This window comes from Falco cherrug, chromosome 9 (assembly GCF_023634085.1).
Source record: "Falco cherrug isolate bFalChe1 chromosome 9, bFalChe1.pri, whole genome shotgun sequence".
Classification (NCBI taxonomy): Eukaryota; Metazoa; Chordata; class Aves; order Falconiformes; family Falconidae; genus Falco; species Falco cherrug.
In genome coordinates this window covers 6,307,068-6,319,592 of record NC_073705.1, presented here as the reverse complement: position 1 = coordinate 6,319,592, position 12,525 = coordinate 6,307,068, and the positions used below count along the sequence as shown (strand labels likewise).

At 36.8% G+C, this 12,525-nt stretch overlaps 1 protein-coding gene across 5 annotated transcripts in view; it reads right to left on the bottom strand.

The window, feature by feature from the left end:
- The window catches only part of DENND1A (DENN domain containing 1A), a 216,845-nt gene that overhangs the window by 113,057 nt on the left and 91,263 nt on the right, over positions 1 to 12,525 (bottom strand). For all 5 annotated transcript variants that reach the window (XM_027809324.2, XM_027809326.2, XM_027809325.2 and 2 more), the window contains 2 exons: positions 10,584 to 10,637; positions 3,755 to 3,865 (listed from right to left, as the gene is read on the bottom strand). In XM_027809324.2, coding sequence (XP_027665125.2) covers positions 3,755 to 3,865; positions 10,584 to 10,637 — 165 coding nt within the window. The remainder of the gene's footprint in view (positions 1 to 3,754; positions 3,866 to 10,583; positions 10,638 to 12,525) is intronic.

Genomic DNA, 12,525 nt, shown 5'->3' with positions numbered 1-12,525 from the left:
TATGTTTTCTGTTTCTGTTCTCCAAATCAAAAAGATGTCTGGAAAAAATACTGTTTAAAAATTTAATTCTTACTGTACAATTGCTTCTGTGAGGATCAAATGGATTATTTCCTGACGTTATTATATAACATGGTTGCCGCTGTAGAGGAGTGAACTCAGTAATCCAAGGAGGCCCCTTCCAAGCCCCCCTCCCATTGGTTTTAAAACTCAGCACGAAAAGATTAAACAGACATAATGCTCAACACTGCAGACATCTGAGCAGAACCTGTCACTTATTTTTGAGATGTACTCCCACCTTGCTATCTGGCATGAATTCAAATAACCTACTACCATGGGTAAGCACCAGTACTGTCCTTCAACTCCGCCAAGATAAGGGCTCATAAAAAAGAAATAGCATATTTGCTGGAGACCTCACCTGATTAGTGATTGCCATACAGAAAACAAGCACTTAATAATAAGGCAGCCTGAGAAATGCCCAACTGTCAAAACTACAGGAATCCAGCATTTTGAAATAAGATTAGTTCCACTACCTCAGCTTCCTGCAGCTGTTGCTAGAGAACGTAAAAAGATAGCTATGTAAGAGAGACACTGACTCCCTAATTCACTTTTCACAGTTTTATATTTAATACTCAAAGCCTTATTTGAGCAAATTAAAACAATGGGATTTTGTCACACATATAAAAGTTATAAAGTGATCAACAGGCCATTTCCCAGTGCATTTTACTCTCTCTCCTGATGCATATGCACCACACTGCTTTACAGATGCAGTACATCGCTACAAATGTGCAATATATACTGGAAGAAATGACCACCTTCTGCATGTTTGTAAGATCATTTCTCTGCATTATTCAGGGCTAAAAACAAAGTAGAAAGCTTAAGACTAAGCTACCTAAGAACTAAGCACTGAAAGCCGGGCTGTTGCAAAAGCAGGTCAAGATCTATACTGGCAGGTTATAACACAGCAACAGAGCTCTTGGGAAGGAAGAGCTCGTACATTTAAAATCATGTAAGATCCTGTAGAACAAGACCTGTGCAAGCCCTTACCTATGTTGCATCACAAGGACATTTGGTGAATGCTATTAATCATGTGCTGTCTTTTCTTAAGGACCACCATTTCCTTATCCTCTGAGCGCCAAGGCATGTCAGAAACCAACCAGAGAATAACAGGTTGTGTATTACAGCTCTCTGTGACTTGGAAGAAATGACATGGGAAGCTCTCAACTCCCAGGAACAAAAGGGTTTCCACATCAGAATGGTATTTTTTGCTTTGTACTAACACTCAAAAAATAACAGAAAAATTACGTAAAGAAATACACCTCAGTATGATGGAGCCAAACAGAAACATCACAGAAATTCACCAGTTTAAGTCTTTTAACAGTCATCAGGCTTCATGAAAGCCACTTTTTTATAATGAGAGGCAACCTGCTGCTGTCCTTATCACAAATAGTTAACATGCCTTGTTGCAGCAGGGCTGCATGAGCAAGTTATGATGGAAGAGAGAATACTGGATGCAAGGAAAGCTCATTTCATTTTTGCAACAGCATGCTCCCACCAGCAGGTGATCTTCTGCCAAGCAAAAGGGTTTTTTTATGTATTTTGGTTCATATCTGGCTTTTCATGAATACATAAAGAAACAGAACGTGAAAAATTGCTTTAACATTTTTAGAAACTGAGTTTCCTTTTGGATGGAAAAAAGAAAAAAAATCCAAGAAATCAATAATAATTCTTCCATAGGTTCAGTACACATAGTTTTAGGATAGCTAATAAACACAGCCTCATTCAGTTACCTCTAAATCTTATTCAACTTAACTATATTAAGGGTATTTCAAATCAAAATTTGAATTTGATATGATATATTACAGCATAGAATTCACTTCACCATGAAAGACTTTCTATCCAGGACTGCTTCATTTTCTCTCTCTCACCTCATATTAAATTCAAGCCTTAAGCATGAAGCATGCCATGTCTCTCAAAGTTAGAAGAAATTAACCGCAAATAGGTCTCTTCCACCTTTTTGTTAAAAACCTAAAAATTAAAAACAAAGAAACCAATCCCTCTCACCACCACACCACCCTCGCTTTACTTTGAGAATTCTCAGTTTGGTACATTTCCAGTTACAAGGTCTTGGCTTCCGCTGAGCACAGTTTGAAATAAAATAATGCAGCTTGTTCCTACTGCTGGAACATGCAGAGCAGAGCGTGCAGGCAAGGAATCACTGGCTCTGGCCCAACACTTCAAACCTGTCTTACACTGTCACTCCAATCTTGGAGCAGTTTATATATAAAGTTGTAAGATAAGAACACACAGTATGAATACCCCTCCCTACCGAAGAACCAGACATGCTTTTATCTTGGACAGAGGCAAAAGGAAGAGAAATAGCAGAAAGATAGGGAAGAAAACACAACGCTACTTGTGAAATGGCTCATTAAGGAAGGCAAAGTGACAGGTAAGTAATTCTTCTTCCCAGGCTCTGTCACAAAGGGAGAGATTAAACCAACCAACCACACAAATTTTGAAATGCTTTGGATAGCCGTTCTCGTCTTTTCTCCTCTCTGATAATTTACTATTCTTTCCATTCTTTAGGTTTCTGAAACAAACACCTCTCATTTTACTCAATTACCAGGTCTGGATTTACTTTTTCTTGTTTTAATACAGAGGACATAGAACACTTGGCAGACAGAAAACTTAAGATTTTACAAGTTTTCTGTAGTATTAAACTTCACAACATTTCAATTCTTTCACTTAACTAAGGGATTGATTGTAAACATTTAATAATTACTAATAGGTCCCAGAGATCATTCTAACTCTCCTAGTTTCACTTACCTTTCAAAACAATATTGTAATAGTTCTTCTGAGATTAAGTATGAAGCCTTACTCACTCTCAGTTTCTCACCCTGTATACACAGGCCATCCTTACATGATTTTATGTACATAATTTCAGCCTTCAATAGTATTCACATTTCCATGAAGCAGTTTTAATCTCAAACACAAAGTAGGTCATGGACATACAGTAATGAAAGCTTGTATTTTAGAAAGGACCGCTCAAGGACTTAGTCCATAGCACTAGAAAGCAAAATTAGTTAAACCATCTTACACTCGTCATTCATAAAGGAAAGCAATCAATAACCATTTACAGAGCAAACAGAACAAAAACTTAACAATTCTTTTATAAAGAAAATCACAATTTCATTGACTGATAAACCTTGAAATGCATGACATCTAACTTTGAACTAAATCATGCGGTGTGCTTGTTTTGATGTCCAGCCATTTTTAGAAGTGAGTACTCTAGAGTATTCGATACCTTTCATCTCTTAGACACCTGATGGAGCCTAAGTATCCTTAAGGCTACACCTTATCAAACAAAACTGAAAAGTGTGGATTGTCAATGTATTTTAGTCCACTCCTTTGGCCTACCCAGAGAAGGTCACTGGAACATCCATTTGACAGTATCATTTATCTATTTTTTTTTCCTGTCAACTAAGTTACGAAAGAGGGACTTTACTAAGGCATAAATGTTTGTACATTTTTGTACCAAGCAACCTCAAGAATTCTTGTACCCAAAAAAGCCATTTCATTTGAACATTAGAGGCCAAGAGAAGTTCAGTAAAAGCAACACAGAACCACAGAATTGAGTTGAGGTTGCATAGCTGGGGTTGAAAAGGGGCCCTGGAGATCATCAGATCATTTCCTATATATGACTGTCATTTGAAAAAAAGTGCTGTGAATAGAAGGAATTAATCTGCATTTTACTTACAGTGCTAAGCTTACTGCAACAAATGAGGATGCGGCGTTCGTACAGCATACTGGCATAGAGATGCAGCATGTTGTTGACATCAACTGCTACAAAATACTCTGTCAGATTTCTCTGGGAAGAGAGAAAATAATTTTTGATTCATGACATTACAAAAACAAGCGTCCTTAACAAAAAAAAAAATAACGAGATTTCATCCTCCTATTACACTACATCCAGTAAGTGGTTTAATGAAAGAAAGCAGTATGTCATCTTATGTCAGAGTACTTCTTAATTGCAACATCTTTCCCCTAACTTTTGGGGAGCTAAGTCTTGGAATAATAAAATTGATGATGTTTCGCATATAGCTTCTTCAATACAAGATACTTCTCTGAGAAAAAAATATGTTCTGTCACTTTTATGGCAACTTCAAAGCTGCCTGATAAAGGACAAAAAAAATCTCACAACCCAACAATAAAACCAGCTCTCTTGGAGGGCAATTCTAATACAACAAATTCAAATGTAAGCTCCGTCTATGCTAGGACAATTCTGATAACTGGAAATACACATGGGCATTTAACACATAAGCTAAAAACATTACACAGGTTGTCTGAACTCCTCACTGTGTGCACTCAGACACACATTTCCTTTGGTGGGAGACAAAAAGCACTTCCTTGGGGGGCTGGGGAAACTGAGGAAGGAGACAGAGAACTCCCTCTCTCATAATTTCAGTGGTTGCCCATCTCTGATGAACAGGCAGGATTCAAACATCCAATTTTTCTTCAGCGATCAGTATGTTAATACAGCATAAAGAAAATCAATTGCAGTAGAAGAATACTGTAAGCAAAGCACATTTGCAATCTGCCTTTAAATTAGATAGAAAGACCAAGACACAGACTACAAACAAGCAGGCAACACCGCCGAAACCTGACACATACAATTCCTAGGCAACACAGCTTTCTTCCATGTTTTTTTCTCTTCAGAAGATTAAAAATTAACTATGTAAAAATTATTGTAAATAACTGAATTAAATGGGGGGAAAAAAAAAAAGAGCAAGCTGCACAAGAAGCTATGGCCACTTCATCCCCCACATCATCCCACCAGCCAGCAACGTTATCCATTCATCATTACCAACATAATTGCCCTGTGCATACTGCAGTGGCATGAATCATGTATCATTTACTAAATATTTAAGATGCCTTCTAATAAACAGCAGAATGTGATCCTAAGATCTTTACTATCAAAACTAGAAAGCCACCATGTATGTAACTTGGTCAAAATGTATTACGCTCTTCTAGAATGAGGGGCTTTTACACTGCAAGGCAAACAAAAAAGGATTTTTGTGCATAGAGGATATTCTTCACTTCTTAAAACACAGAAAGTAAAAAAAGGGGGGGTGATGGAGGAAAAGGTAATACATCCAAAAATGCTGAATTAGGGAATTTGTTTCCAAATAGCTTCTTACAGATATGAAAGGATTGCTATATGATAAAGACAGTCTTATACAAAAAGCACATGTGAGAGCAAAATTAGATTAGTCATGAATTCAACTGCAATCTTAATCATCGTTAAATAAAAAAGTGCAGAAAAGCAAAAAGCAAATATGATTTAGAAACTTAAAGAAGCTCAACAAAGCCTATTAGCACTTTTGACAGATCCAAAGATAACTCTAAAACCACCAATACTTGGCCTGAGAAGTCTGCCAAGATGCTTCATACTGTGCAAAAATATGTTCCACAGCTTGCCATCCAAACACAAAGAACTAAAGAAAAATTAAGCATTGTATTTGGAAGACTTCTGTACCAGTATGTAGATAAGAACTAAGCTCGTTACGGTTAGCTTCAAACATCTTAATATAAAACAACCACTCAGGTCTTTGTTACGGAAAAGCTATAGCCACAGCAGGTATATTCAAAGGAGGGGGAAAAAAAAAAAGCTAACACATTTTGCCAAAAACCTATTAAACTATCATGTACTTTTTCTGTATTTCTCATCCCATCTGTGCTGATTAGCATGATATTTTTGTCTAAACATAAGCTGTCTTCTCTACGGCTCATCTTCCCCCTCTCACCCATCTTTCTACGACACCAAAACACAGTGCATGACGACACAATTACTGCAAATAGTGTGAATTAAAAGAAATTTTAAGTAGCACTGAACTCCCTTTGATGCCACCCAAATTAGGGGCATGGCCAAAGAGGCACATAATCCCTACGTTCTGCCTGCAGATGTAAACAAGTTTGTGCATGGACGTGTTTATAAGGCAACAGGAGCCACTAGTGAGAGGAAAATAGACATGGGAACTTGATTTGCAATTATTCTTTCATCAAGCTTATCGTGGTGAAATATTGGCTGTGACAGTCAAACGTACCTTCAGATGGAAAGATTTACAAGGTTTTAGTCTTTGCTCTCAGAAATTTGTCAATGACACCTGCGAAGCATGTGGGCTGTATGGTAATGTATTGATACTAAGGAAATTCACGTGTTAGTTCTAAGTTTTATTTATAAGAAAGCTGTCATCTTTGAAGATGAAATTGGGACTTACACATGTATTTTGAAAGACATGTCTCGTAAGTGACAAAACCATGAATGAGTTAAATAAATACAAATGAAAGCATTCCAATTTGCAGTATAATTGTTGTGTATTTTGTTTCCTAGGATTTAAGCCTTTCTTGGGGGAGTAAAACATGGGGTTTTCAAAATAAAATATGGGAACAGATATCGCTATTTCTCTCAAAACTCACTGTGAGTGCTACAAAATTCCCTTACGTTTCTTTGAAAGTTCATTCCTGTATCACTCACCTATTTGGATCATTTGTTGTCCCGTACCAGTAAATGCACACGCACATTAACTTTTGAGATAAAAAAAAGAATTAATGTACTTTTCCTCCATCATCTAACGAAGAATTTCTCACTGAAGGAACAAACTGATGAGCTCTCTCTTCAGCAAAGAGTGAAGCTCAAACACAGTAACATGGATTATAGGTCACTTATTTTGGACTGCTCTTGAACAGCTTCATTTACAAGACTTCAGTAGATTTCCTATTAGGACAAGTCCATCAAACAGAGTCAGGTTTCCCACTCCATCCTCCTATAGGAAATCCCTCATCTTATTTAGAAGCTCATTTTCTTTAAAATATCACACTTCCAAAATCTAACATAGGTTAGGTAATCTGGTATGCAGCTAACACACTTTTATAATGCCATGCTGTTGTTTAGGAGAACAAAATAATGATGACAATACACTTTATCAAATAGTGTAAATACAGAAATAAAAGGGGGGGGGGGGGGCAGGGTGTGATTTTAAGAAAAACAGGTAGCAAAAGACATAAGTTATAAAGTGAAAAATCAGGCATTCTGAAATAAAGGACTCAGTGATACAAAACCACACCAGAACATCACCACCAAGAAAACGTCAGCATTTCAGACTGCTAACTTACCTGGTATTTCTGAAACACAACAGATACTACTAGGAAATTTAGACTGGCACTGTATTTCCTGCAACGAACCCAATTTATTTCTGAAGTCACAATGCATTTATGAATCTTTCATATAAGTTAAGTCTTCTGAAAAAAGAGAATGCTTAGCTGTTACATAAAAGTGTCCATGCTAAATGTTTTCACGACTCCTTAAACATATTGATCTGGCATGAAAACAGATCATTCCCAGAAGTTTATTAACATTCCAAACAGAGTTCTGTGCAGCTCTCCATTAATCATTACACACAACTTCAATGTTTGGCCGAACTACAACTTTTGCTAATACAGGTTTTAAAATGTAATTACTGATAAGATACATAGAATTTTGAATAAATCATGCCAATTGATTAAAATCCATGAAGATTTATGCTCATTTAATGCCCTTGTATTATTTCCTAGTATGCTTCAACTCTACATGAAACTTGCATTAACGGATGCATAAGAAATTACACTATTAAAAAAAAAAGAAAATGCCTGAGAAATAGAAGACAGCCAACTGCAACAGTTAGACCAATGGATTTGATTTTTATTATTTTTCTTTCCTAGAATGAGCCCTAGCTTTTTAATTTTGTGTGTGTATATATCTATCTATATGGGCACACATATCTGTTAATTGAACGAAACCTCCTTCCCCTTCTATTCCCAGAGGTGCCCTGGGTCACCCCTGACACTGCAGAGTCCATCCTTCACGGTGACATCACTGCACAGGGTACCTGCAGCAAAACAGCCACATTCCCTCTGAGGCACATCAGCCCCACTCAGTGACTCAAAGTGGATGCTTTTTAGCATCACATGGCACTCCCTGCCATGAAGGCTGAGCGTTCAGCTTTCAAAGGGTTTCCAACTCCTTCTGGCCCAAGGCCTCTGCTTTTATAACTGCCTTTGATTCACGAGCATTCATCATGTCTCCAGCTCAAATGTTTTGGGAAGCCGACTCATACCTTTGAATATAACACAACATCACCAGCAGACATAACCAACAGAGCATAAATACAGCTATCCTTCCTGAAGCCTGTACTATGTACTGTGTTATTAAGCTGTTCCATGTCAGTTAGAGCAGGCCCAAGGCAGATGATCTATTTTTAATCCCTGCCACTGGTTTCTCACTGTTACTAGCTCATTTCGCTCTGTCCTCCAATTTGCCAGTCTGCAAAATGGAAAAAGAACTTCCTTCCTTGCTCTCCAGGTGATTTGAGGCTTATTGAACAAAAATTGTTAAAGTGTGAGATGGTTACCATAGAAGAGATGAACATAAAATATAAACCCTATAAACAAGTAACTTCATGTCTGGATTAGGACAGGATTTGATAGCTGGTTAAGATTCAGGAACTGACTCTTTAATTACTCCTAATGGATCACATTTCTACAAAAATAAAGCACCTTAGAAGAGAGAGCACATTATCAAATTTACTGACAGGATACATGTCAGTATGAAAAGCCTACAACACAGAAAAGCTAGCAACAATATTTTAAAACAGAAACAAAAAATCCCAAATGTTAACTGCTATACAAATCATCCACAAAAAAGATGAAATGTCTTGACGATTCCCTTTTTTTTCATGCCATAAATTAAGGTATATGGTGCTAAGGCAGACCGCAAAACATTTGAGAAAGAAAACTGAGATGTCAGGCATAGAAATTTGGCTAAGAGACATAGAAGGAGCATATTAAAGAGTATGTAAGAGAAGCAAATGCCAGCATTGTCTTCCCACAGACCTATCATCTGGCTAGAAAGCTGAGGCATGCTGAAACACACAGAAGACAACTCTGTGAGGTTTAAAACATCTCTGAAAGAGTGGACCTAAAGAAACCAGGTATGTTTGACATTTTCAGAAAGCCATCTAACAAGTGGATCATTTTTAGTGGTCTCTTAAGTCCTTCTTTCAGCAGAGTTTCACTGTACAATTAGCAGATCTGCTTTTTTCTACCCGTATCAATCTGTCCATTATTACTTTGTCCTTAATACATTTCAGCTTTTAATCACAAATGCAGACTGTCAGCTCTTGAATGCTGTTGTGTAGCTATGATACAGAAGATGTTACCACAAAGAAAAGAATGACTGCCTGAGCTACTACAGCCAATACTATACCTTTAAAGCAAAGGCCCTAGATATTCATCTGAACTTAAACAAAATGCTTTATGTAAGGATATATGGTATCTGAATCCTCACAGCATCTTAAAGAATGAGGCAAATTAATACCAAAGTGGTATTTGATCTTCCTTAAATACCAGCAATATGGATGTTTGAACATCAAACTCTTACACTGAAGGTACTATCAAGATTTTATTCTTGCCTTCACTTAATAAGTAGCCGTAACACTTTAATGAATAAAAAATATTGAAACATTTTTTCAAACAATAGTCATTTCAAACCAGTATGTTATCTCTCCAGCAGGTTCCAACAACTACTTCCCAAGTTTAGTTTTTAGCTTTAGTTTCATGTTGTGCTCAAGTCTCACACATCAAGAAAACAATAAAATTATGTGAACAGTGAGAGCAAGGGGAGAAGGAAATGTCAGTCTGGATGCAGAAGAAAAACCAATTGCTTCTTTAGTTGTGAAATTATTAAGTTTCTTTTAAAACAGCAGTTCTTCAGAACTTACGAGAAGAAAACAAACCCTGATTCAAATTATCTGTAAAGATGAAATACTTCAACAGATTCTTGTCTTCTTTTTGACATAAAGTCTTGGTGAAGTGGATGAAATTCCTTTCTACCATAATTCTGCATTTTTACGTAAAGGATGACTCCCGCAGCACTCATTCAAATGACAATCACAAAGCTGCCTTAGGATTAGTTTCAAGAATTTCATAGACTTATTGTAGTGAGCAAGTTTTCACACAAATTAACTCCATGATTGTGGTCTGAAACACCACCACACTGTTACACACTGTTACCAAATCACTATTCTTTCCCAACTTTGTGAAGACTAAAACTATATATGTGTATTTCAAGTTCCCTCACTTATCAGAACCAAGAAATCATGGAATGTTAAGAGCAAGTAATAACAGAGTGGTGATATTAATAAAAGCTTTATATTTTTTAAAATAAATATCTTGACTTACAGCTTAAGATAATTATGCTGTCAATTTCCTGTTCATTTGGTATCTTCTCTTAATTGAAATGGCAAACATTAAATTCTACTGGTATGTTGTACTTCAAAAGGCCTGTTAGTCATGTACTCCTGCAGTTAGCAACATAACATTTTCCGCCCAATACTTATTATAAATTAACCACCTAAAGTTCACTTCAACATCCAGCAATATTTTACAGAATATAATCTATTAGTAGGCCAAACAGAAGTAACAATTGTTATCTATTTTGCTGCTGACATTAAATAGAAATGGTTAAGTGCACAGTCCTCTAGAGTACTCACATTTTCAGGTATACTAGGAAGCTCCCTGATGTCAGGCACAGTAAAGTAAGAGTGCTAAAAAAAGAGTAAAAATTGATTATTGCAATATTGTCAAAAGCAATCTAAATTTAATGCTTGGTATTAGTAATAGCAGTTGCTCAACTAAGTAAAAATGACAGAACATTTGTTACCAACTACCAGCATGTCTTCTTTATCATGGATTTCAAAAGCATGGATTCTCAGATCACACATGCAATATGAAATGCATTAAAATAGAAAGTATCAAATGTTCCTGAAAAGTTAGATTACTTTTTTTTTTTTTGTTCTTCAGAGACGCTGATACAGACAGACTCACACAATGTATGACATATGCCAAGGAAACTCCAAGGCAGCCTATAATTCAAGCCATCTTTCACAGCCCACTGCAGGTTGCATGACAGACTACAGGAAACAGCAGCAAGCAGGTCCTTCTCCGACTTGCAGCAGCAGGAAGTTTCATTCAAGACGATGGTGAAGTTAATGGAAATTTACTGAGAAACGCGTCCTGAAGTTTTGATCCGACTTACCTGAAAATATTGCTTAAGTTCTAGGTCATTTTTATACGCCTTAAATAACACATTTTGAAAGACTACACTGGCCTTGCAATTTCATAATCCATTATACTGTTACGGTTTTTTAATTGTCTGCATTCCAAGAGACCAAGTTCACTCTAGTTCCCAATCTGATCACGCATGACTTGCATGATTCTTAGTTAGGGCTTTGGGAAAGGAAAAGAGCGAATGCGACTAAACTGCTTTTGTAAATCAATGTTGTATACAATTTATAGTATTTTTAAGACTTTCACAATTTGTCTTAGGGCTACTTATTAATTACTTACTGAAGCTTTTAAGGCTGTTATATTCTTGGAATAGTTCCACAATTGACACAATTTTCTTGCATATACATCTCAAACATTTCAGTGCTTTCTCAACAGTCTATAACCCGAAATAGCAAGCGGGTGTAACAGTTACACTGAATATAGACACTAGACATAATAAACACAATTTTTGCTTTTTGATATATCACTGTTTTAGTTTAGTTGAAAAGATGCAAGGCAAAGATACAGGAATAGCATACGCAACTGTATCATATATAGGAAACTCACCCTGACCCCAAAATACACTTGTAAACAGCCAAAATAAAATGCATAAAGACACCACAGCTAACAGTCCCTTGGCTGCTTTTTTATATCCTTTCTTGCTTCATCACCCATGAAATGTCTGAGACAAGGGGAGACCGGCAGCATTCCTTGAAACCACTGGTATGAAAAAAACGAAATATCCCAACTGATCATTGCCTTTTGAGACAGCTCGTCCCCTAAACAGAGATGCTGTTGATAAAAGAGCTAGCCTCAAGAGGACTGGGACATTTCTACTGCCAGCTGGTGACCTAGCAAGGCCAAACAACTGTTACCTGTCGACTGACATTACAGGGTGAAGTGATGAGAGTAAGCTGCTTGTTGCCAAAAAGTACTTTAGAAGAAAGAGTAAAGGAAATGAGAGGGAGAACTGTGGCTGCACACACCGCTAGTTTCCATGTGAACTCTAAATGACTAATTGGCAACTGCAGTAACGTGCATCTTCAGTGTTTTTTCACTACAGGCTGGAACACAAGATTGTTCTGCAAAAACGAATTTGAAGACAAAACCCCCAAAAGACTAAATTCAAAATACAACCCCATCAATAAAAACCCACATCTATTCCTTCAGTGTTCTTTTATTAATTTTCTCACAAGATATAAAAATGAAATAAATCCTTTTTTGTGCAAGTTTTTTTCTTGGGGGGAGGAAAAGAAGAAGGAATCAGAAAATGTGATAAACAGTTAATACTCAAAAAGCTGCCATGACAGGTACGTGACTGTTTGCTTCCCAGTCTTGTCCCCCTTGCATACTTGCCAGATATAGGAGTTCTGGGGAAGTGCGGGC